The 27,694-nt window shown below is 41.8% G+C and overlaps 1 protein-coding gene across 3 annotated transcripts in view; it reads right to left on the bottom strand.

The window, feature by feature from the left end:
• ITSN2 (intersectin 2) overlaps nt 1-27,694 on the bottom strand; it is a 121,303-nt gene that overhangs the window by 75,090 nt on the left and 18,519 nt on the right. For 2 of the 3 annotated variants that reach the window (XM_075201353.1, XM_075201355.1), the window contains exons 2-6: nt 19,455-19,518; nt 15,140-15,232; nt 4,706-4,769; nt 2,644-2,807; nt 891-1,088 (exon numbers count right to left, since the gene is read on the bottom strand). In XM_075201353.1, coding sequence (XP_075057454.1) covers nt 891-1,088; nt 2,644-2,807; nt 4,706-4,769; nt 15,140-15,232; nt 19,455-19,497 — 562 coding nt within the window. In that variant the 5' untranslated portion in view covers nt 19,498-19,518. The remainder of the gene's footprint in view (nt 1-890; nt 1,089-2,643; nt 2,808-4,705; nt 4,770-15,139; nt 15,233-19,454; nt 19,519-27,694) is intronic. The other variant, XM_075201354.1, reaches the window with a different exon arrangement.

The raw sequence follows: 27,694 nt of genomic DNA, 5'->3' as shown, positions 1-27,694 counted from the left end.
TCCACCGCTCGTTCTGGTCAACAAACCCCCACAATCAGATACATCGATGGATGAAGGGAAAGCCATCATGCTGGGAGCTGAATGGGACATCTTCTATCTGGATAGTGACTTTAACCTAATTCAATATGAACACAACCCCGGGGCTTTGAGAATTCAAAGTTCTTTATGTCTCAGTGGAATTTCCATGGTGCGTAATATACTGTAATATTACTCAGAGATGGAATGAGAAATAGAATATAGCTATAAATATCCTTTGCACACTAAGGTTCATACAAAAGAAGCTGAAACATGTGTTCATCAAGACACCATATAGATCACCTTCATTGTATTCTGATAACGGGCTTATGTACCTGATAAACGTCTACACGCTCCAGACAAATTTTTTTTAACATGAAATAGAAAGGCTGGAAAACAATCATATTTAACAACATTTAAAGAGACCCCATGGTAGCATTGCTGCCTCACAGCGCTGGAATCATGGGCTCGATTCCAACCAGGGCCCTATGTGTGTGAAGCCTGTATGCTCTTCACGCGTTTCCTCCCACACTCTAAGGACATACTAGTAGGTTACTTGGTTTTGGACAAATAAGCTCCAATGGGGCAGGGACCGATATGAAAAACGAAATATTCTCTGTACATGATATAATATGATTGTTGGCGCTATATAAATTATTACAATATATCTTTTTTTGAAACATTGGAGTGTGAGCTATGGAACAAACATCTTTCTATCTTGTTGGCTGGACCCCGGATTTATTTTGATCATCAGATAAATCAGACTTAAGACGACATGACCTTTTCTGTTACCAAAGTAGACATATTGCATGACATAGAATAAGCGTGCATGAGAGGACTATACACGCCCAGCACTGCCACACACAGGCACTTACTTGAAGACAAAGGCACAGGGAAGGAGGACAGGAGAGTTCCATTTGGCAATGTTGATGATGAGCCAACAGAAGGCACCAAGGGACTAGACATAGGCAGGGGTGGCAGAGAACTCATTGAGCTCAACGAGGTGGTGGGTGCGATGGGTAACAGCGGGGGTAACGATGGCAGCATGGACAGGTTTGGCATACTTCCCATTCCTGAACATAAAACACAAAGGATGGACTTTAGAACCTCACTTTCATCCCATGATGTGAATTTACAAAAAGTTGACCACAAAATTCAACTACTTTATGTGTAGACACTACATCAGGGCTGAACAGATCCTTGTCACACACAATGAAATGCGAGGGCTAAATCATGGGCCCCTTCCTGTGCCCCCACAATCTTCTTGGAGACAGGCAGTGAAAGACAGTTCTTGCGATGCATTGTTTCCCGGAGATTGTATATTCTGTGAACAGTATCAACATTCCGTAGCCAGAGCCGTGCCCTTGTATTATAAATCTGTGCTCATACACTCCAATCAGATGCAGAGCAGGGAGTACCTATAAGGCAATAAGGGGGCACAAGCATGTACAGTGGCATGGGGGGACCACAGTGTGATTATACCCCGGACCCGGCGGTATTGCTCTTTTAATATTGGCATTGTGATTGGCCAATCACAGTGAAGACATTGTCAACCTGTCTGCACAATGTGAGCAGGTTAAGTGCCGACATTAGCTCAGTAGCAATTATGTACCCTGCTCAGAGCAGCCGTCTCTCTGTAGAGTGGAGGCGGCCAGTGTACTGTCCTAAACCAATACTCGTTACATGCAGTCTAATACATCACTAGGTATTCCACATCACTGAGGGACTAGAAGATGGGAACACGAAGGATAACAGAGCTCTAGAGCTGCCAGATAAAAATAAAATAAAAAAATCTAAAAGTAGGTTTCCTCCTCCATATGAATTGTATTTACTGACATGTACATGTACCCTACTGAACTTATACTTCTTATTATGCTACAGTCTTTCTGGCTTCTTACTATGTTCTCCAGCCATGAACACTGTATTCCATTTCCTGGGATGAGATTACTGCAATGTGCTGGCTCGGGTGGAGACAGTATATTTAGGGAGGTGGCCCCTGTTTTATAAATAGGCAAAACACCCTCTTGTTACATGCAAATGAATGCGGATTCCCGGTTGGTCAGAGGGCAGTCACTTAGTCACACCTCTTTACTTTTAATGACACCAATTTTGCACCTTCCAGTTGCAGGTCCAGATGCTCCAACCAATGTAATAATACAAGTGACACATTCAGCGTTTAGCGGAGTATCCACAAACCAGCAAATGTCCTTCTTACTGCGCATACAAATTGTGGAAATCAATTATCATTCACTGGCGTTCAACAGCGACATGTATAAATTTTACACATTATTGTTCTAGATAAAGCAGCAGTAATGAAGTGTATTAGTCTAGATAGAGCAGACCTTTATAATGAAGTGTATTAGTCTAGATAGAGCAGACTGTCAGTAATGAAGTGTATTAGTCTAGAGAGAGCAGCCTGTCAGTAATGAAGTGTATTAGTCTAGATAGAGCAGACTGTTATAATGAAACATTGTCTTCTAGAAAAGAGAGTGTTCTTATTATCATGGACTGTACCAGGTAAGACTGTCTACTAATATTGAGGTATAATATTCTAGATAAATCTACCAGTTAGTGAGGCAATAGGTATAAGCTACAAACCTCACACGATACTCAATAAGGGAAACGTACCATAGCGGGAGGACATTAATGGCGAGAAGATTGGCGCCTGCTTCATGACAGGCGGGAGGATCATTGGCAATGTCTGGCCCTGTAACTTGAGTTTGATCAGCTTCATTGCAATGGAAAACTCCAGCTGGTCCATCCTGCCATCTTTGTTTAGATCCGACAGGGCCCTGCAAAGACACAACGCTGACCATTAAAATGCAGGAAAAATAATCTGGATTGTGAGGGACACCAACATCTCCTCTTACAGATACATAATATCACCCTGTGTCAACCCTCCCAATGTACACACTGGGGATAATGTCATGTTAGAGTAAGTGAGGCCACCTCTGGTTCTTCAGGCTCTTCCAAATATAGCCGAGGAGCCACAAGTTACCGGCAATGGCAGAGATACTGTCCGATGACTGCACCACATAAATCTCCCTCTCGCGCTTCTACGGTCAGGGGATTATTAAATTATTTGGATATATCATTCCAATTACCTATCGTAGCTGTTGATACACACCACACAAGTATAACACTATTATTGTTCAAGATTATAACTGACTAGTGCGACATACATAGACTGTATGACACATGCACAACATTGTATAATCACAGCTGTGTACTGAGAGTTCACACTTACTGTTCCCTCTCCAAATTCATTCACACTTAGCACTGTCCCCCACTGAACATTGTGACCAATATGAAATCAGCTTCACTTGAAACCAACATGTTTGTTGCATACTGTTCATCAGTCACTAAACTTAGAGAAGAATTATGTAAATAATAAATGTATTATACGTAGGAGCACTCATGAATTAAACATGCAATAAGTCAAAGTAATATTATGTTAGGCAATATCTACTGGTTAAGATTTGCATATTAAGAGGAAGACTAAGGAATCTTTTAGCACGAATCTGAAGATTTTTATACCAAAATGTGTTCCTAGACATCTATCGTAGCTGGCTGTGCTTCCGCAAACCGTACCACTTATATATTTAGCAATAAGATATGTCATAGACTTGGATTATTTACCCTCCATGTTTCCTTTCACTCCTCTGCAGCAGATTGCTATGTTATGAGGGATGTGCAGACACAAACTGACTGATACGGTGACAGAATTTGCAGAAATACCTTTCATTGACTGATTGGTTCATTTATACAGATGGGCTGGCCCAGTGATGTCACAGCAGCTCAAATGACTGCATTCTTAAGATCTAGATTGGTAGCAGTTACACAGTTCTTAAAATGAAGGAGGAAGGGGATATTCAATGGTCTGTGATGGAGTAGGGAAGTAATACTTTTAACAGAAAAATACCGGCTATAGACTGGCTGATCTGTGCCCAACCGTCAGGCGACTGGACCACTGTCAGATTTGCCCATTTATGCCAAATATAAAAGATCCAGATAAAAGTCCATTGGAGAACAACATTGACATTTACAGGAAGTAGAGGCAGCAACCCGTAGGCTTAGCCAATAGCCATGAGAATGCAAATTACCATTTTACTACTATGTAGGATTATCGAGTCACAAAGCAACGACGGTAGACCTTAGTGATCCAATTCATTCTACTGCAATACTCTCATTTCTAAGGTGCTGTTCATTCAGTAACACCAAAACATTATTGAATCAAAGTTTATTTTTACAAGAGGTCTCCTATCCATTAAACATCTGGGGAGCATACAATGAAAGCTGCTCTCCTCGGCCAACTATATTACGGCATAGAAAGGATCCTATGTACCGTACATTAACAAAAAGCTACATCAGGATTTTTGTCTTTAGACCATTAAGTTGGTTTTACAGGGATTACAGATCTTCCTTAAAAGTGTTCAAAGTCTCCATAGAGTAAATACACATATACACACACACATAGATCCGACAGGACATGTGAAACGCATACATGTGTCATACAGGAGCTGTATGCAGCAACGATAAATCCTGCTCAATAATAATAACATAATAATATAATACATAATAAGCAAACACTCAAGCTATAGAAATGGTTCTCCATCAAACTTGCTACAGTAACACATGATAATTACTCAAATTATTATAGTAATCTCTGTATACATATAAACCATCTCACCATATTTCAGCCAGAACCGCCGGGGGAAGGCCTGATTGTAAGAAGAAGTTTCTTGCTTGGTCGCCTACAAGAGACAGACACAGACAGTTGAGACATTTTATATAGGATAACGTACGCCCTACAGTATTATACAATATAATTATAACGGTATTACAAGTCAATGAGGAGTTCTATGATCACATAAAAGCACAATGCCAAGTGATATTATACAGGATACACATTAGATGACAGTGAAGTCCTATATTCAGAACGCTCAGTTTATACAGATATAATTTACAGTTTCCGCATATATATATATATATATATATATATATAGCATCACTTGTGCATTGTACAAAGAAAAGATCCCACACAGCCTGTTATGTGCAATATCGGACCACCACTCAATATAAATTCCCTAACACACACACACACAGACTAGGGTCAATTTTGATAGCAGCCAATTAACCTACCAGTATGATTTTGGAGTGTGGGAGGAAACCGGAGCACCCGGAGGAAACCCACGTAAACACTGGGAGAACATACAAACTCCACACAGATAAGGCCATGGTCGGGAATTGAACTCATGACCCCAGTGCTGTAAGGGAGATGTGCTAACCACTTAGCCACCGTGCTGCCCATTTATATATCTTCTCTGCCTACCATGGAACATCACGTCAGTGTAGGGCAATCTGCAAACTGGTTCAATGTTTCAGAGAAACAGAAAAAGCAAATGTGAGATACTTATATATATATATATATACACACACACACACACACACATATATACACACACTACAGCTCCAGTCTGAACCATAATGCCACGTACGTTATGATGGAGATTATAATACAACCTGGTTGGTTGTCTGGCGGAATCAAAACCTTTGAATGCCACAAACAGTGCAAAAATTGAACAATAAGACCAGATTGAGCAACAAAAAATTGCACCATGAGGGGCACACTTTAAGGGAGCATTATCTGGTTTATACATCAGGATAAACCAAGCAAAAATAGACTGAGTTTAGGATTTTATAGGACATACATTCATGAAGATAAGCCACGTTACTATCGTTATCACTTATATTGTATTAATACACTTCCAGAGCAACACTCATTAAATTCGGACATATCCGTTCTGATCACAGCGGAGTTCACAATCTAATCTCCTTACCACTGTGCACTGGCGCGCACGAATAGACTTTGTTAGAAACCAATTACTCTACCAGTATGTCCTCTCACCAGGGGAGGGATCCGCAGCACCCAGGGGGAAACCATGTACACACAGGAAGAACACGCCAACTCCACAGAGATAGCCGCCTTCACTGGAACCACACGCAGTGTCCCAGTAGCAGTGCTAACCAGTGTCACTATAGTGCTCAGCATTACACAGTAATGCACCATTCATAAAATACATTACAGGATGGAATGCGAGCCAGTGATATCAGGAATAGACCTACATAGCGGTATTTAGAGGAAATGTAACTGGTGACCAGAGTACAATACAAGACGTATTGGAGACAAGCTTTGTATCGGACATTATTGTACACAGGAAAACACAAAGATCTTCAGCACATTTTTGGAAACAAACATTGTTTGTGTTGTGCACTGTTGGGGTGTTTGTATAACTATTATCCACCCTTGTCCTGTAAAGCTGCTGGGGGCGGCCATGTTGCTTCACCCCTGACCTCAGCTGAGGTAGGCCTTTACTTGCAAGGAGATGTTAAAAAGGTAAGACAATAGAATAGAAAGTATTATATTATGGAACTCGCATCACATGAGGAATTAATGCCGCGATTTAAAGTTTGATAGAAGCTCTTCAAAAAAAACAACAAAAAGAAAACAAAACGCGACTATAATGGTAGAAAAAAAATAAAAAACAAACAAATACTTGTGTCCCTTTATGTACCTATATGACAGCACAGGTGGCATCTGATGGCTATATAGGCTTTCTGTGCCATTCCTACGTTTAGCCTACTTTAAACGTTGACTTTTGCCTATTTTATTTTATAATCTATCTGGCCTTAAAAATGATATTCCATATATCTGTAAGGTCCACCCTTCTGATCTCTTCAACAGCATCGCACCTGGGGAACAACTATTGTACAGTATAGTTTGATTTTTACACAACTGGATGCAATATTAACTGCACTATTTATTAATATGTATTCTCAATACATTTTCCTGCAAATTAATACAGTAGACAGCACCTGTCTAGGGTTACATATATTGTATGTTGGTACAGAGGATATAACAATACCAGGACACTTTTTGTCAAGCAATGTCTGTGAATAAATATTTACATGAACATTAATAAGCCAATATTAGAGGCAGGAGAGGTTTCCAGAGAAGTCAAACAGGTTTATTCCTCCCCCCTTCTGTGGAATAAAGCAGATAATTATAAACTAAATCTATGTCTAAACTGCTTGGGTACCCTCCCAGCCATAAACTGCCGAAGTCATTGATCCACAGCTTACACCGATGATATCTAATGAGCAAAACAGGCAGATGAACAAATTTCAATGCATCTCAGTCTATGTACACACTAAAAACACGGAGGTAAGAGACACTGATCTCGATGGGAAAGCATTGTGCACAAACACACAAAGCCGTTTAATCAACAGTGTTCCTTCCGATTTCTATGACCCATTTATTCCTATTGCCAATTCATTTCAGTGGTGTCAGGTGCTACATGTAGAATTTCCACTGAAATGAATGGGCCACAGAAATATGTGCAATTGTACACACCATTAGACTATTCCCACATTAATAGTTATTCAATTAATTTCTACTGGTGTGTGATCAAAACAGTCAGCCAATCACAGCACAGATAGTGTGGGACATCCACTTGTGATTGGCTGAGCAGCTAAGGGAAGTCTTTGTAGTCCAAAGGGAAATTATTATTATATTCAATCCATATCTTTTTGTTCAAATTCAAAGATAATATGGCCTTACCCCTTATATTACAAATTAAGGCCATTTCCCTTTGGATTACAAATAACAAGAATACCAGTGGATTATGGGGATGTAATAAAGTGGTGAATAAAGGTATTGATGAGTATTGTACTTTAGTTTTACCAATATGTGTTTGTTTATGTGATAGTTGTATATGGGCATGGATGCTAGGGACTCTGTTCTTATTATATTGGGACCACAATGGGGGCATAGTTGTCCCTCCAAGTGGGTCATAAATGTTCTCATAGAGGCCCCAGGCTGGTGCTGGTTCACACTAGGGTAGGCTTCAGGTTTCCTGGTTATAGTATGACCAGCTCAGCCTGCCTAGCCTGACGCTGGCTTCTCATGCTCACACTGTAGCGGGAACCAGCCCAGGCAGTATAGAGCTGGAAACCCCATCAACATGAATATGAAAAGCATGCAAGCACCTCCATACAGTGGGTATACCACATGTTAAATGTATATGTAACTACACAGCCTTTATAGGTGCATCCAATCCCTGCAGGTAACCGCCCCCCCTTACTGCGTCTCCACACTCCCACAGACAGATGGGCCAGGTCTGTGATAATCTTATGATGGATGCAATACTTGCCCTGTGAAGTCACTCACTCCTACAGATGTTGTTATACAGAGAAGGCTGCACCAGCAGAATGCAGTACATTTAATATTTCATGAATCTTTGCTCTGTGCGCTGGCTGCGGACTGTCAATATATGCTAATACACTTCCCTGTATGGCTGTAATATTGGCAGCAAATGGTTTCTCCACCTTCAAAGTCACAGAATAATGTACTTAAAAGTGTGGAAAGAAAAATGAACTACAGAACAGACATTTAAAAAGCAAATTGGCCATATTAAAAGTAAGTTCAACTTAATTACCTTTAAAAAGAGGTTTACATTCAGCTGCTATTACACACTTAGATGCAAATGATTACAATGATTATCATCAATGGGAAAAAGCTGCAAGCAGCTGTAGCATTGCTGGACCTCAGTCACACACCTACATATAACATTACCTTTTTATATTTGTAAATAGAGCTATAAATTTATTGAGAGGCTTCCCCCTTTCTAATTTGGTGATTTCTCAAACAAACATCAGAAGACTACAAAGACTCAATGATTTGAGGACAGCACTTTCATCCAAACTCCTCCCTCACTGCATGCTGCCATACTTCTGTGTAAGTCCTGCCCGTATATCGATGATTAAACTGCCCTGTTATCCGCAACGTGTTTTAAAGATACCTTATTTACATATTACATAGGATAGAGTTCTTGGCTTTGCATACACAGGACATCACCTCTCAATCTAGATACACACTACATGGCCAGAAGTATGTGGATATGTGCTTGTGGAACATCTAGTTCCAAAAAGATGGGCATGAATATGGATTTGGGCCGACCCTTTGCTGCTATAACCACCTCCACGTTCCACTAGATTGGAACATCCACTCAGCCACAGAGTGACATTGGACACCGATATTGGGAGATAAGGTCTGGCTCGCAGTCAGAGTTACAATAAATGCCAAAGGTGTTGATGGGGTTTAGGCCAGGGCTCTGCACAGGCCAGTCACGTTCCTCCACACCAATCTTGAGAAACCAATTTTTGTTGGACCTCGCTTTGTGCACGGTGGCATTCTTCTGCTGAAACAGGAAAGGACCTTTCCCAAACTGTTGCCACAAAGCTGGAAGCAGACAATTCTCTAGAATGCCACTGTATGCTGTAGAATTGAACGGAGGGGCCCAGGCCAAACCAGGAAAGAGAACCCCAGACCATTATTCTCCCTCCACCAAACTTTACAGCTGGCAGTACGCAGGGGTAGGAAGCGTTTTCCTGGCACTCGCCAAACTCATATTCATCTCTCAGACCGCCGAATGGTGAAGTGTGACTCATCACTACTCTACAATCCAACGGCAGCATGCTTGACGACACTCCAGGGATGTTTGGCATTGAGCATGGTTGCCCAAGGCTTGTGTGCAGTTGTTCGGTCATGGAAGTCCATTGCATGAAGCCCCCCAGACAAACAGTTCTTGAACCAGAGACATCTGGAACTCTGTAGTGAGTGCAGAGGACATACAGTTTTTACGCACTTAGCGGTCTCATTCTGTGATCAGGTGTGGCCTACAGCTATGCAGCCGGGCGGTTTCTCCTAGATGTTTCCACTTCACAATAAAAGCACTACAATTGACCGGGTCAGTTGATACTGCAGAACTGATAACTTGGTATCAAGTGGCATTTTAATGCTAACACATCCACTAATACATGACATTTTCATCTTTCCTGGTTTAGTTGCACTTTGGAATTGCAGATCTGGGGGAATTTTCAGCAACCTACATACACAAGCTATTTCCAGAGCTGGCCTGATCCAATCGCATCAAGAGCATGTGTCTAACAGTGCCCAGCAGTCTTACCCAGCGAAGCCTCCAGACAGAGTACCAAGCTTTGCCACTTAGAGCAGGGAGGGGGTCAAATTCCACCACTCAAACCAGCTCTGTTGCAACTGGACAAACATGAAGGAGCCCCAGCATGTTGTCCGCAGCATGAGCAATCATCAAATGTCCCCACCAAATGCCAAAAGTATCTTAAGAGTTCTTACCATCTATATAAATACCACAGTGTTTAATGCACAGTAACACTGCAGTGCTTAGCCCTCACTCATTAGGGGATATTCATTAAAACCAGCAGAAACATGACAGGTAGTGTTCATCCTTTCTATGCATCAGACAGATAAATGCAGAACAGCTTCTTTATTTCTGCAGCGTTTCAAAACCGCTGTTTGTTTGCCCCTTTTGGGGAGCTCAAGAATGTCACACTATAATTAAATACGTTGTAAGCTTGGCACGGAGATGAACCACATAAGCCATGTGCCCTTTAAACAACAGGATTTGAATAGAATCCACAGCACATCAAAGATCTATTATGCAATGTTTATTTTCTGCACACAATTAAACATTTTGGGGCATAAAACTAGCAGTAACAGACTAAGCATATCGGGCAGACACAAATACAACAACTTGGAGATACAATGTAAAGTGAAGAAAATCTGTAACACGATTAATAACACTAAAGAGCCTAAAAACACGTAAGTATTACATAAAGAGAAATACAAACGCATAATAGGTTTGATAACTGCAATGTCATTGTAGATGTGTGTGTGACCACTGCTAAAAAAATAAATAAATGAAATGTGGTTTCAAAACTAAATGAATTTGATACAGGGATTAGGCGGGTTAGTGCTCACACATTTTACTGTTACAGATATGGTTCTACAATTACCACTGTCAGATATAATGTTACAGGGATCTCATTTCTCACATGCAGACTTCCAATAATTTTTTCAATAAACAATATATTTTAGATTTCTGGATTATGTTTCAGCAATTTCTCTCTGCAATAATCCCTTTAAAGTGGACAAGGGAGTAAATGTATATTGCAAATCACTTTTGTTGATTTTGCCGGTGGAATTTAAAACAGCAATTTTATTAAAGGCAAACTGGATTCTGAATACTGGTATAGTGGACTCTAGGGTATCTTCCTGCCCCAGTCTGAGAATTCTATAGTGAAGACATCTGCAGATCACAAAGGCTCCTACTAAGGTGGTTCAGGAACGATCAGTGTTCTCCCCAGCACCTATTTCCCGGGTGCTCCACCCGGCTGTTTTTACAGAATAAGGAAAGATGATAACAAGCCTTTGGAAACATTAGGTTATATGATCACTCCACACCACTAAAAAATGATTGGAAGATCATTACTGAAAATATGGTAAAACCCCAGGCCTGATTGCTCTTTTGAAGAAACCCTCACTTACACCAACACAATGGGGCTAATGATCCCTATTTCAGATCACAACAGTTTGACCTATGCAGAGGCAGAAGACAGAGACTGGGCCCACAGCGCTGATATTGGAGCACTAAGAGGGTTTCAAACACAACTTAGGCGTTTAGTGTCCATAACTTCTCTAAATAGTTAAACTTATTTTAGAATTAGCTTTGAGCTGCCCTAAACTTTTCCTGTGGTTAAAGAAAAATCACTTCCTCAATCTAGAAGAATGGAAACCTTTGTCTAAAGGGTGCATGTTTCTCTCTTTATTGAAATAAAACAGACAGAAGTTCGATATAGAGACAGAGACAGCTATATCCTACCTGTGAGTCACACGAGCTGAACATATCTACACTCCCAGACCAACCTCAAATATACTGGAATACTGTGACAAATGGCCAGCTGCATCCTATCACCTCTGTCTGGATTTAAGTCATGTACTGTCACAAAGTAACAGCATTGGGTTAACAATGTACATTCGCACCTAGCCTATGACTATGGGGGAACAATGATCAGCTGATTCTGTGGTGTTGTGTCGCTAGGATTGGGAGCACAAAGCCAATATTCTGAGGACCAGTTCTGCTCCTCTCTACATCCCATGTACTGGCCGGAACGGGCTCCTGTGACATCCTCCAGTCGCCAGCTCTCAGTACATTGGCTGCAGGGGATCACATGATGTCTGTGTCACAGGTGAAATCACCAAAAACTAATTTAAACAATGCATTAACTGTACAGATTCTACCTTATATGGGTATGTGTGTTCATATTTGTAAATCGCAAATGGGCTTTTAGTCAGGCTGTAATGTTAACGTTAGATAACAGGAAGACTTTAATAACCTGCACAGTAAGATCACTTTTCATTTTACCTCACTATCACCAAAGCATACAGGTCACTCCCCCACAGACATGAACAGATAGACACTTACCCCAGAGAGCAATTACAGAAAATAGCTGAAATGACTTTTATATTAATTCCAGATATGATCGATACTAGTTTCATTAATATTCTGGAAGTTTACTTATTTTTAAAACAAGGTTTTCATTTTCTTCTTAATGTGTAAAACACAGGAACGGACGTCATCAAAGGGTCCTCCAGGCATCAGATAACTGAACCTTACATTTTCCATCTAGTTCTACAGCAGAGGCAGAGGGGGATACACTAGGACCACACTGTTTAAGAAGACAATTGTCACTGCTGTGTGGATTGAAAAACCTGTGGCTCAGATTACGCCTGATGACTGAATAGAGCATCATATAAATACACATTTTTCCAGGCTGTCATGCCTGGCAAAGTATCAGATACAGGCATTGGTGGGATTATTAACCTGCTGCTAAGGGATGTGAGCAATTGTTGTTTACCTGCTACCTACATACAACAGCAAATTAAATGGATATTTGATTATACAGTATATAAACATGCGTTACAATATAATGTGTGCTAAAGATATACAGATCACATTTTAAATGCCTACTTATGTCCATTTTCTAAGTATCATACAATACACTAGTAAAGAACAAGTACAGCCAATATATGAAAAAACAATATCATAGGCTGTATATCACAGAGCTGTAAACCGGTGTTAAATAACAGTAGTGTTAAATAACTTTCAAAATATGTCGCTCATGTGCTCTTGCATTAAGTTGCCATGCCAGACTGGAGGTGCTTTGCCGCCTATGCAGGCAGAGTTGGAGTGACAGCTTTGCAGACTTGCTGCCAGGAATGCACTCTGTGGATTGGTGGATTCATACATGGGGGCAGGGCCAGTGATGCCAGAGCAGCTAAAAATACTGCAGTCTCAACTATGGGACTTGTATCAAATTATAATAGGACATAATCAAAAGATGTAGAGTGAGGATGTAGGCAATGATTCTTTATATATGTTTATTTAACTATTCTATGAAATACAATAATCAAGAAAAAACTCAAAGTACACAAAACCATACTAAAACTCAAGATTGCAATGCATGATGGTTACATTAAGCAAACAGCTCACACCATCATACAAAGGAAAGGGAGACAGACACCTGGTAACTATAGGAGTTTTAGGTGGTAAATTAGACAGGGGCCGCTCTACACCAGGAGTTTTCAGGTTAGGGGCAGTAAGGTTTTAATCACGTCACATAACCATGTCTTATCAAACTCCTGAGGACATCTAAAGATAGTAAGTATACAAAACCTTCTCAAAAGCAATGTCACCGATTAATTCGTCTAAGCCCAGTTGTTTTATGTGCATAGAATAATGTCTCCCACTTTAATATGCACTGGTGGAGGGTCCACTGTACATTATCTTTTATTTATAAGGGAGCCACAAATGGTCCGCAGCGCCATACATAGGGGGTGAACAGTATTACACAATGCACAGATAGCGATGAATAATGCATAATTACAATACAAAATTATACAATGACCAAGAAGGAATTAACAGAGTATAAACAGAGAACATATATCTGCAGATCCAGCTACTGACAAGACTGAGCAGAAGTGAGGAGCAGCAGCCGGCTCCACCTAGTGGTAGGGCTGATAACACAGAAGAATGAACATCTGAGCTGGCCAGCTAATAGCAGTAAAACTACAGGGAGCACCAGCCTTCAGCCCTTGTAGGGTGGACCGGCTCAGTTTGTCTGGAATCTCTCCAAATAACGGACACGATACCGTCACAGACGGACTTCTTGCTGCATTACAATAATATCTGTATAATGATACAAATAGAAGGCCAACATTTCCCCTCACAGGAACCTTGCCCAAATCCTGAATGATCAGGGGACTACACAATCACATAGCGAATGCTTCAATTGCAATGGTAATCAGTGTAGTGGAGAGAGGACATCACATTGGATTTCTCTCATGACAGAGATCTCAGCGTTAGGGGAAGCACATAGAGGTTTTACCCAGGAGATGAACCCAAATGACTCTGTGGGGGAGGCACTGTAATACATTACTATTTAAACAAAATCACTGTCACATCACATATGGCAGCTGCTACGACGGCTGCCATATTTCAGCCTATTGGCTCTACTTGATCACATGAGCTGAGCGTCACGTGATCTCCCGCCCACGGCATTAAAGCAGGAAGCACAGAACAGAGGACGGGGCGGAGATTTATAACATTACAAATGGACATTTATTCATCCTGTGCTGATGTCCGTTTTTATAATGCTGCAGTATATAACACGCATAATTCATATATATATATATATATATATATATATATATATATATATATATATATGTGTAATTGGTTCACGATATACATACACTGATAATTCTTAGCAGAGAAATGAAGAAAGCATCGCCAATCTTTCATAGGCCGATAAAGAATAAAATCTCAGCAGAATTACTTCCAAATTACGTGTAAAGTTTAGCAGTGAATCCACATGACACTTTCCCTGTAGGGAACCTGACACAGCGATAATACTGAATGTAACGTCTGCAACGACTTCTAAGCCACAGATAATTCCTGTACTACAATTATATGGTGAATTTCAGTAATCTCTTATCAATTTAAAGTGCTTTCCTGTCAGCGGTTTTCCACTTTCAGACACTAAAACCACACAGAAAACTCACATATTTTCTCATAGGGAACAAAATAGGTATTATTGAAGCATTATACGACATATAATTTCCAAAATCATCCTTTAAACCACAGAAAGATTAGTCAGCAACTTTACGTGCAGTGTGGAAACTCACCGGTAATCAGCCCACCGGCCGGGTTCAGACTGGCAAACTGTTTGTCATGTTTGGCCCGCTCCTCCGTGGTGACGGCCCACATGTTTGGCCCGCCTGTAAACAAAACAGGTGAAGGTTAGAATTTCGATCTCGGGTGAGGAGCTTGTTACAAACACATCTATACAAACGGCGACTTCACCTCCCGGACATAAAGCTGCTGTCACCACTGTTACAACAGACAATCACCGTATCACCACAGTGATTAGTCACAAAGGAGGAAAGAATTAAGAAAACGGTTACCACCATGACTGCAGGGGAAGTTACATCTACAGACGGAGTCTGCCGTCAGTTGGATTTTTGCAATTTCCTGCATATGGAAGCTCTCCCCTACAGCTGGGCGAATCACAGGAGTCCAGTAACACAATGCGCCAGCTGGTGCCTAACTTACGGGAGTCGTTTTATTTATGCCGACGGATGCACATCTTCCCTGGCTCTTTAAAAGACCCTGCTGGCTCCTAGAACTGACTTACAGGCTCCTGAATTCTATATTAAATTGGAGGCCCTAACCAACAGGCTGCCTGAGAGTCCCATGAAGCAACTAACAGTAACAGTGCGACACGTCCAACCTGTCATAGCATTGTGCGGGATGCAGGACTTGCAGGAGAATCCTCATGTACTGCAGAGGTCCGTGCTGAAGATCCTCATCACAGAGGTTTGCTCCGCTGTTGGAGCCACCCGTAATATAGATTCTCCTGACAGGTGTTTCTGTGCCAACCACTAAGTAGAATGTGCATTTATGTGAAAATGTCTTTACTGTACCCAAGCCTGCGCTCCCTTCCCCCTTCCCCTGTTCTCCCCGAGTCAAGTCAGAGATAAGAAAAAATACTTCTATGAACACAGTGATAGGTACGTTGCGCATTTTACATTGTGGTCTAATCACAATGAGCCCCTATATAAGGCATACTTTGTAACTAAGAAGGTACCGCACTATTATTTGTTTCCAATATTTTCAGAATAAAGAATACTTTATAAAGGCTGAAAAGAACTAGAAAAAGCGACACTGTAGTGACATAACCGTTCGGTGGTTAATATAAGATGGTCAATGACAATTACCGCTATAGAATACAAAATGTAAGGGCTTTGGATCTATATGCAACGACTAGATTGCATCTTTAATGAACTGGAGGAGGAAGATGAATACATTGTGGTATCGGACCATGCGAGTCACGGGTGTGAATGAAACTGGCTGAACCTCCCTGTTGAGGGTGTGGAATCGTATGATAAGTGTAAGTATGTGATAAGAGTTCCACTGAGAGGTCTGAGCAGTGAATCAGACCAGACATGAACCCTGCAGTCTATCAGCAAAATTCTGCTGAATGAGCCACCGGACGAGCTGAGGCTTTATGCACCGTCTGGCAGCTTGGTGACATCACTTTACCAGAATCCATAAGAGTTTTCACTGTGGAAAACTACTGTAGGGTCCCAACATGTTCTCCTTTCTGTTCTGCCTCCCCTGCGCCCCAGGGCCTTACAGAGCGCCCCGCCTCCCCTGCGCCCCAGGGCCTTACAGAGCGCCCCGCCTCCCCTGCGCCCCAGGGCCTTACAGAGCGCCCCGCCTCCCCTGCGCCCCAGGGCCTTACAGAGCGCCCCGCCTCCCCTGCGCCCCAGGGCCTTACAGAGCGCCCCGCCTCCCCTGCGCCCCAGGGCCTTACAGAGCGCCCGCCTCCCCTGCGCCCCAGGGTCTTACAGAGCGCCCCGCCTCCCCTGCATCCCAGGGCCTTACAGACCGCCCCGCCTCCCCTGTGTCCCAGGGCCTTACAGAGCGCCCCGCCTCCCCTGCGCCCCAGGGCCTTACAGAGCGCCCCGCCTCCCCTGCGCCCCAGGGCCTTACAGAGCGCCCGCCTCCCCTGCGCCCCAGGGTCTTACAGAGCGCCCCGCCTCCCCTGCATCCCAGGGCCTTACAGACCGCCCCGCCTCCCCTGCATCCCAGGGCCTTACAGACCGCCCCGCCTCCCCTGCGCCCCAGGCGTTATAGAACGTCCTGCCTCCCCTGTATAGAATAATCTAGGTCACCTGTACCTTAGACTCCTGGAGACATCCTGTGCCTTATCTTTTGTACAACTCACGTCAGAAGTAGTTCAGTACAATATCCACATGGAACACGTGCTTTAAATGACACTGCTAGTCAGTACTAGACTGTAAGAGTATGTGCCATAAGGATATACTATTTACCATTCACACATCCCTAATCTGCATAGTTTAGAGACTAATCACAACACTCAATAGAAAACATCCCTTCTACACATCTAACAAGCTGTAAACAGCCAACAGAACATCAAGTAATACTTTAAGCAGGACTTGATGAATTTACAGTCTCTGTGGAGGTTGCTATTAATTCCACTGAACAAGTTAATGCCACAAAATACAGATATACAGAGCCGAGCCTCCATTTATCTCGCTGGCAAGCTCCCCTGCCAGGAAAGTGCTCTGTGCTGATGCAAAACACACACTGCAAATCTCTTTAAATAAACCAACACTGGCACGTCGCCCGCTTGCAGGAATTAAATGACTGAACTGGTAGGAATATAAATCAATAGTGGGAAAAATTAAATTGTCAACATATGACCAATCCAAGAACAGCTCAGGCAGACAATGCTATATTTCAAGAATGACAAAGAATATATAAAACTTTGTCCTTCAGTAGGTTGGTAGTATAACGTGTAAAAGTGACAGGTACCTGCATATCACAGCCCAAAGACTAGGAACATTGGGCAAGTTTGGAGTACATCTAGTCTAGAGGGTTATAGCCAAACATATAGTGGGGTGTTTTGCATAATTGTTTTGTGGGTTCTGCTATGCAAATTAGGCATTGCATTTTTGGCTGCATCTCTGTATTGTCTTCAAATCTCCAAAGAATTCATATGTACATTCCCCAGCATAATATCATCAGCATTTATTTAGCGTCAATCATATTATGCCGCACTGTACAGAGAATATGTAATACCCAGAATCCTACGCAGCCAGCAGTGTTCCTGTGTTTCTACGTTGCTTGAGGCAAGTCAGCTGCCAAGACCTTGGAGAATAGTTAGAACAACTGGAGTACCAGCCAACATTTCATTTAGGCGTCAAGTATGAACAAAACATAAACGTTGCCAAAAAAAAAAATAAATAAATAAAAAAAGTTAATAAAAAAAAAATAAAAAAAATAATCATATAACTTTAAAAATAACCTACTTATTATTACAGACACACTTAATTTTTCAGTCATTTATCTTTACAAATCTATCTACTTGATGACCGCCCATTCCTAGTGTCAGCCTCAGTGAGACAGTAGACAAGTAAAGGCTACATTCTAGTACAGCCAGATGGCCTTAAATACGGTAACTTTTAGATAGAACTGAAAAATTAATTGTTTTGCTAAGTCAGTGACACGGAAACAAAGAAACCTCTCCAAACGTTTAATATCGTCTAAATTCTGACTATGCTGATCCAGAGAAAGACCTAACAAATCCCATCAAGAGATAAGACAAGAGATGTGGGCAGCACGGTGGCTAAGTGGTTAGCACTTCTGCCTTACAGCACTGGGGTCATGAGTTCAATTCCCGACCATGACCTTATCTGTGAGGAGTTTGTATGTTCTCCCTGTGTTTGCGTGAGTTTCCTCCGGGTGCTCCGGTTCCCTCCCACAATCCAAAAACATACTGGTAGGTTAATTGGCTGCTATCAAGTTGACCCAGTCTGTGTTAGGGAATTTAGACTGTAAGCCCCAATGGGGCAGGGACTGATGTGAGCGAGTTCTCTGTACAGCGCTACGGAATTAGTGGCGCTATATAAATAAATGATGATGAGTTTTTATTCTAACTATTGTTTATATATGACGGGTGACTGGACCATAGTTTAAAGATTAAAGCGGAACGCCGACTAGTGGGCCCTTCGAGAGGAACTCATCCTCACCGGTACGGATAGCAGCTGAGTTGCCAGGCATTAAAACCTGGAGAAGTTTAAAAGTACACAGGTTGCAAGGTACAGGTATCAATGTAGCCGACTGGCTGAATCCCACAGCAGTTGTCCAATCAAGTGCAGGGAAAATGGGGGTCTATTAAAAAAAGAAAAACGCTTTTCTCAGTGTTCTTTTTTTCCAACACCAACTAGGGCATTTCTATGTAGCACAGGACTACTATAAACAGATGTCTGGCAATTATAAGGATACACAATTCAGCAGAACCAGAAGTTGTGAGGGAACATTCAGAGTGATCTAAAATGAAAAACAAACTCCCCCCCCCACTCCCTGTGTGGACATCAGTTATCACAGCCATGTGTGTAAAAACTTGCTCACCATTCAGGGCCGTGGGAAAGTGAGGCATGGTGTTCCGCAGCATGTCTCCTCAACTCCGGGCCATCTGCAAAAACACAACACAGACACAGTCTTGTTAGTAATGCAGCCGGGCAGATAGGAGAGCACGGGTCCTGCTGAGCACAGAGAATGCAGCTTCCTAATGACCGACTCTCCCTACAGGAAAGACAATGAGAGGGCTGCCCCTGATCACTGTGTGGGTGAAGGGGGCTGGGAGAGGTCGCTGTATATTTCATGGTAGACACTATACAACCACTGCATGTTGTCTGTCCCCTATTACTGAGCTGGTGGGGCCGGCTGAGCGTAAAAAGTGCTGCCAAGATTTCACTCTACGACTGCGGATTTATAAATCTTTATATTCTATGCTGGGTGTAATTCTCAGTATGTGTTCTTATAATGTATATACAGAGATCTCTATAGCACCACTTCTGTTGTTCTGTATGCTGGGTGTAATTCACAGTGTCTGCATTTAAAGACCATTGCATATTACCACTTGTCTTATCCTGTTTGTTAGATTGATGTTGTATATAAGTAGTAAAAAGATGAATCGATGTATGCAATAAAACGGGCAAGGTTTAATGTCACAAACGTGTTCACACTCCTCACTTTCACGGTGAAACTGTGTTGATCATAGTCTACGGTCAGTAAATGCACATGTACCATAAATAATGTATATAATAAAAGGATATATATCTGAATTTAAACCTCGGATGCACACATCATCCCACAGTGCAGTGAGGGGTGATGAGTAACAAGTCAGAGCATGCATGGTATAATTACACAGCAGCATCTCAGGGGAGCACGTACACAAGGCTTGCTATTAGTGTTTCCTCTGCTCCACACACCTCCACCAGTGATCAGGAATGTTTGACACTACAGTCATAGACAAAAGTTTTGAGAATGACACAAATATTTTTTTTCTCACAAAGTCTGCTGCCTCAATTTTTCCAATGGCAATTTCCATATACTCCAGACTGTTATGAAGAGTGATCAGATGAATTGCAATTAATTTCAAAGTCCCTCTTTGCCATGACAATGAACTTTATCTCAAAAATAACATTTCCACTGCATGCCAGCCCAACCACACAAGCACCAGCTGACATCAGGTCAGTGATTCTCTCCCACAGGTGAGAGTGTTGACGAGGACAAGGTTGGAGATCACTCTGACATGCTGATTGAGCTAGAATAACAGAATGGAAGCTTTAAAAGAAGGGTGGTGCTTGAAATTATTGTTCTCTCTCTGTTAACCATGGTTATCTGCAAAGAAACATATACAGTCTTCATTGTTTTGCCAAAAAAAGGGCTTCACAGGTAAGGATATTGCTGCTAGTAAGAGTGCACATAAATAAACCATTTATCGGATCATCAAGAACTTCAAGGAGAGAGGTTCAATAGCTGTAAAGATGGCTTCAGGGCACTCAAGAAAGTCCAGCAAGCACCAGAATAGTCTCCTAAAGTTGATTCAGCTGCAGGATCGGGGCACCACCAGTGCAGAGCTTGCTCATGATTTGCAGCAGGCAGGTGTGAGTGCATCTGCACTGATATTCTGCAAAAGGTACAAGGATTGGACTGCTGAGGACTGGGATAAAGTCATTTTCTTTGAAGAATCTCCTTTCAGATTGTTTGGGGCATCTGGAAAATCTTGTCCGGAAAAGAAAAGAGGAGCGCTACCATCAGTTCTGTGTCATTCCAACAGTAAAGCATCCTGAGACCATTCATGTGTGAGGTTGCTTCTCAGCCAAGGGAGTGGGCTCACTCATAATTTTGCATAAGAACACAGCCATGAATAAAGAATGGTCCCAAACCATCCTCCATCACCAAACTGTTCTTGGATGGTTGGGAGAAGTTGCTTTTGAACAATGCCTTTTCCAGCATGATAGTTATCACTTTTGCCTTATGGCAATGTGCTCCAAGTGTCTCGGGGATTAAAACATCTAAATTTTGGGTCCATGGCCAGGAAGCTCCCCAGACCTTAATCCCATTGAGAGCTTGTGGTCAATCCTCAAGAGGCGGGTGGACAAACAAAAATCCACAAATTCTGACAAACTTCAAGCATTGATTGGGCAAGAATGGGCGGCCATCAGTCAGTATGTGGCCCAGAAGTGGATTGACAGCATGCCAGGGTGAATTGCAGAGGTCTTCAAAAAGAAGGGTCAGCACTGCAAATATTGACTCTTTGCATAAACTTAATGTAATTGTAATGTAAGTGCCTTTGACACTTATGAAATGCTTGTCATTTTACTTCAGTATACCATAGCAACATCTGACAAAAAGGTCTAAAAACCACTGAAGCAGCAAACTTTGTGAAAACCAATACCTGTGTCATTCTCAAAACTTTTGGCCATGAAGCTGCGACATCCTCACTAATATAAGAAGTGTTACTCTACCCAGTGATCCCCTCCTCCAGCCTGCAAAGCCAAGATTGGCCTCATTCATATCTCCTCTACATGTCTGCACATCTCCAGGAAATACACACTGGACACAAGTATTGTCATGGGGCAATTTAACCCCCTTCCTAACTGTTAGTATTTAGTAGAATCCATTTCAGTTTAACTATTTGCGATTTAAATACAGAAAATTAGAAGGTGGTTTAAATAGGGCAACAGACACACTGCTGTGTTCTCCCCAGCACCTGTTTCCCGGGTGCTCCACCCGGCTCAAGGAGACCTCTTATAAAAGTAAAAAAACATAATTTTTACCTATTATAAGAGGCACTATGTGAGCACAGCCAGCAGTGTGTGTTAGACCACTGACCACCAGTCTGACCAGTCCTGGCAGGTGTGGGCAATAACCTCCAACATTTTTAATTATTATTACAAAATATTACAACTGCCCCCACCCGGCTGTGTCTTAATGCCACCCGTCTGGCAAAATTTTCTGTGGAGAACACTGAATATACTGTATTCTTACAACAACAAGTGTAACACTCACAATAAGTGTACCTAAACAAAACATTGGGTGGTTCTCCTGAGTGTGGAGATACTAAAATACATGTAATTTATGCAGCAGCTATCATGTCCAGAAACATGAGGGATATATACAGATTTACTTAAAAAAAAAAATCTATTTTTTTTTTTTTCTTTAGCAAATTTAATTTCGTTTTGTTTTTTTATGACCACTTCACAAGAGGCCTATTAATGTTGCCTAACAGAGGAGGTCCAAGCGAGATTGGCCATACTGCTTGTATGAGGTCACCACTGGACAGGTTACTAACTATCCAGGGAGAGAAACTCAACACATTGGGACCACAATTCATACAGAGGTGCAGCCAACACCACAATCTTCTTGCATCAGTGTAAGAGGAACCTCATATTACTATATTGTGCTGCTGGGGGACCCTGCTCCTTCCACTATATAACTCCGTCTGTGGCTTCCTTCCATTCCCCTCCTCACATCATGACACTGCCCCTGTCACGTGCGACATTGTCCTCACTAACACATCACTCATCTCCTGATATAATCTGTGCTGCTGGGGTACCTTGCTACTTCCACTATATAACTCTCAGTCTGTGGCTTCCTGCTGCCTCCATTCCCCTTCTCACATCATGACACTGCCCCTGTCACAGGAAGCCTTGTCCTCACTAAAAATATCACACATACAATCACACAAATATTAAGCTTGTAAGCAGGAAGTGGAGCTAAACAGATTCTGAAATGGCGATAACTGGATACAAAAGTGGAGATGGGTTGTTTTATTTTAAACGGAACATCGAGTTAATCTGCAACCATATTACACGACCACCCACCTATACTTTCACTTATTCCACTTTTGATGAGCGTTGTAGTACACTTGGCTGGCAGAGCACGCCGTGGAGCCACAGGTTTGCCAAGCCTGTTCCAGGCCTTATTGTATACACAACACAATATAAAAACATGTAATTTCACAGGACTTGCACAAAATGTGAAGAATCATTAATGTAAATGAATGGATCTATAAAACATATGTATTTCCTGGTTGTCCCCTGAACACAAAGCCTTTATTTACTGCCTCTGGCATATGCTGTTTACGTTGCGTTGAGGAGACACAATGTGTGTATGTAGAAAACAAACAAATATATTATTTTGACAGGGCGTATCTCAGGCTGGCTAAAACAAAGCTGCTGAACATCTGTCATTGTCTCTGCGAATCAGTATATATCACGTCTTATAAACACTGTGCTGATCCACACAGGAAGCTGAGCTATTTGGACGTTACCTCAAAATCAACAGAATATAATATATATATATATATATATATATATATATATATATATATATATATATATATATATATATATACATATAAATAAATAAATAATCAATCAAGGGAGGTGTCTAATTGGTAAAAAAAAGGTGGAGCTCTTTAAACGCTGTCATACCTGCAAGATATCACCTACTAACATTTCTAAGGCGCTCATTCATATTCTTACATTACAACCACACAACTGAAGACGACAGAATTCTAGAGCCTCTCCCTGCAGAGAGGGTCAACCCGGGTCATCCAAACTCTATCTTTATATCTCAATTTGCCAATGTAACAGTCTACTGAAGGTACTTGTATGAAGGCTTAATGTTGTTTCTGCACTAACAACATTTCCCAGCAGGAGGATCATATCTGCCATCAGTTTATTTCACAAACAAGGTCATTAAGAAAATATATTGAAAAAAAAAAATAATTTTTTAATATTTGCAATGTGAATTGCTACATTGTATTTATGGAATGTCAATATACTAGGATATATTTTAAGAAAAGAAACATTATGGTCTCTATGAATATTTACAAATGCATGGATTAAAGCATACTTGCCTTCCTTTCCTACGGAAAAGAGGTGGGTAAATTTCTGATAACACAATTCGTCATCAAGCGAGCGAGGCAATCATGTCACCAAGCCTCAGCCACCAACGTAAACCGCAAGATGACGCAATCACAATCTTGCCACTCTAAGGTTTACTGAGGTGGGTGGGGCTTATTTGCGCAATCCACATTATGTCCCTACCCACCATGCAACGCTCAGGTGTCCTCCATACCTTCTTCCACTTCAGGAAATCTCCAGGACATTGCATTACATTAGAAATGAATGACATCCCAGTGATGTCATTAGTTCCCAGTGAACTGATTGGCTGAATAGCAGCTGCCTTCCATGTGCACGAGACGGGTACAACTTAAATGTAATAAATAAGCCGACAGTTTGACGTTTCCAATGACAACAAGAAGCGGCTTAGTCTGATCACACTGCAGAAAATAAAGACTTTGTCCCCAGCTCGCTGCATTCTTGGAGTGGGTGGAAAGCAGCTGGTGTGGGGACAGGCCTGTGTGGTGACATAGCGGCTTTGCAGAAAACAAAGGCAAATACAGAACTATACGTCCAAAACACACCCCAAGCTAATTGTTCTCCTACCGGCATGGAATCAGGAAATCCCCACAGTCTCCGGAGTCCAAACAAGAAACCAGACGACTTTATTCAGCATTAAATCCATAGCTATCCGTCTGTTCCAACATTGTATATCACGTGTGTGTGGTTTCTTGTTTTGTTTTATATAAATCCCCAGAAAGTGGTTTGTTGCAGACAGACCATACATACTGTACTTTGTAATATTTGGATTTATGGTCATGCAGATGGCCTAGACCAGTGGTCAGGGAACAGGGGTAAATTACCCCAAAAGGGGTAAAAATGAAATTCCTTGGGGTAATGCTGACGACTCACATGCTGTCAGTTGGATTGTAGACCCCTTTAAATGTGAAATTGCTGTTGTACCAGAAGAGCCTCAAGGGTTGGCAGAGGCAGTTCTTGAGCTTTGATGCAATAATGAAGCACGTATTACATTTGAAAACAAAGCAGATCTGTCATATTTTTTGATGACAACAGCTGCAAAGGCATCAAAATTGCACATGAGGAGGCAGTAAAAAGTTGCTGCCTTTTGCAACAACCTACCTTTGCGAACAAGGATTTTCCCCTCTAACGAACATAAAAACAAAGCAGAGAAATCGATTGGACGCTGAAGACTGTATCCAAATTGCTCTGACATCAAAATGTCCCAATATTGATGCTCTCGTATCAAAAATGAAGCAACATCATTTCTTCAAAACCTGAAGTTTTGAAGTTGAAGATTTCAAAGAAATTTTGAATAGATTCAATCAAATTTTTAATTCCAAGAATTAATAATGTATGATTTCCTTCCTTTCAAATCAAGGGGGTAACGTCGGCGTATCTAAATATATTTGGGGGTAAAAGGTAAAAAAGTTCCCTGACCCCTGGCCTAGACAGTAAAAGACACCTGTGGATGGCACTGAACTACCTGGCATTATTACCAAGGAGAGGAGAGTATGCTGCCACAGAAGGATTTATTGAGATGGGAAAGCTGGGCAAAGGTTATACAGATTAGACAAACAGCGCTTAATTACATAAAGGGAAACAAAGCCGTCTTAGAGGTGATCTAATTGTCGTGTGTAAATATATCCAAGGTCAATACAAAGCGGTCTAGTTACATCTCATACCCAGGACTGTGCAGGTGACAAAGTACATCTAGTACGGCTGTACGGTTTCATCAATAGCATAGAAGAGAATTCAATTATTATTATTATCCTAGATTTGTAAGGAGCCACAGTGCTCCACAGTGCCGTACAGTAGGGAAAATAGGACATACATAAACCTGGGACATACAAAATAAATGCAGACATGAAAACAAAGGGTATTAAGGACATGATCAGTCTAAGTGGAAAAGGACACAGCTGAAACAAGAGGAGTAAATGTGGCTCAGAGTGGAGATTGGGACAGTTGCGAGAGTGCTTCAGTGTGAAGTGTTATCTGGGATCAGGTCACCTCTACAAAAAAAAAAAAAAAAAGAGATGGGTTTTCAAAGAGCATCTAAAGATTTGAAGGCTGTGGGAAAGTGTTTGAATGTGGTAGGAAATTCCATAAGTGGGGAGCAGCACGGGAGAAGTCTTGTAGGCGGGAGTGAGAGGTGGTTACCAGAAGCGGGACAAGCGCAGGTCAGAGGTAGATCTAGGAGGGCGGGAGGGAGAGTATTTTGATATGACATTTGAGATGTAAGAAGCGGTAGTGTTGTTGTTGAGGGCTTTGTAGGTAAGGGTGAGTAATTTGAATTTGATTCCGGAGGACACAGGGAGCCAGTGTAGGGATTTGCAGATTGGTGCAGCAGATGTGGAGCAGTGTGGAGAGGAAGATCAGTCTTGCAGCAGCATTTAGGATGGATTAAGGTGTGGATACATGGTTATCAGATAGCAGGAGGTTGCAGTAGTAAAAACAGGAGATGATGAGAGAATGGATGAGTTTTAGTTAGTAGCATGCTGAGTAAGAAAAGGGCGTATTCTTGCAATGTTTTTAAGGTGGAGTCGACAGGACTGCGAGAGAGTCTGGATGTGAGGAATAAAGCAGAGGGCATGTGTGACACCAAAGCAAGATTCGAAGATTAAATACTAGAAGGGTAGAATTCATCACTTATATGTGAGGTGCCACAAGACTCTGCAGTGCTGGACAGTCAGGTACAAATAATAAAACATACAAATGGCTCATAAAGAGAGAACAAGTACAGATACGAGGTTGATGATCGAGGTAAAGACCTGAGACAGAGGGTAGGGAGGGTCCTTCACGTGACAGCTTAAACTACATTAGGAGACAGGCTGAAACTTGGGGGTACATTATCCGCACAGCTCACACCCAAAGAGGGACAAACGTGCAAGGACAGGTGGACACGTTCCTACTGTCCAGGTAATGCTCTCGTGATCCCACGACCCTGTAATCTGATTGGGTCAGGGTGACTTCATGTTATCCGCTAGATGCAGTCACACTATGAGTATGAACAACATCACATCTAAGACACCAGCAGAAGGGAACGCATAGTACAGGGAAAGTAAGTAAAACACAACAATACTGTGCTGACAATGAATGGAAGTCACGTGTACAAGTCAGGTGGATATGGAAACCCACAGACACTAGTTATTTAGCCTGAAGACAGACTGATATCCAGTAATAATAGTCTATTCTATAAATATATACATGTGTGGTGCAAAAGCCTCTTACTGGGTTCAAGCTTAATCATCAATTTTCGAAATTCACATAAAGCAAATCACATTTTATGCAAAAAGTAATTACAAATATGTAAAAGTAATCCACCTCTACTGCAGTACCAGCGGCTGAAGGATAATTTTACCAACCACTGGAAACTCAGCACTGTCCTAAAAGTTACGTACCTGGGACCCAACGTTACGGATATATTGTGGG

The sequence above is a fragment of the Mixophyes fleayi genome, chromosome 3 (genome assembly GCF_038048845.1).
Source record: "Mixophyes fleayi isolate aMixFle1 chromosome 3, aMixFle1.hap1, whole genome shotgun sequence".
Classification (NCBI taxonomy): Eukaryota; Metazoa; Chordata; class Amphibia; order Anura; family Limnodynastidae; genus Mixophyes; species Mixophyes fleayi.
Note: the sequence above shows the minus strand (reverse complement) of the source record. Positions and strands in the feature narration are given on the sequence as shown.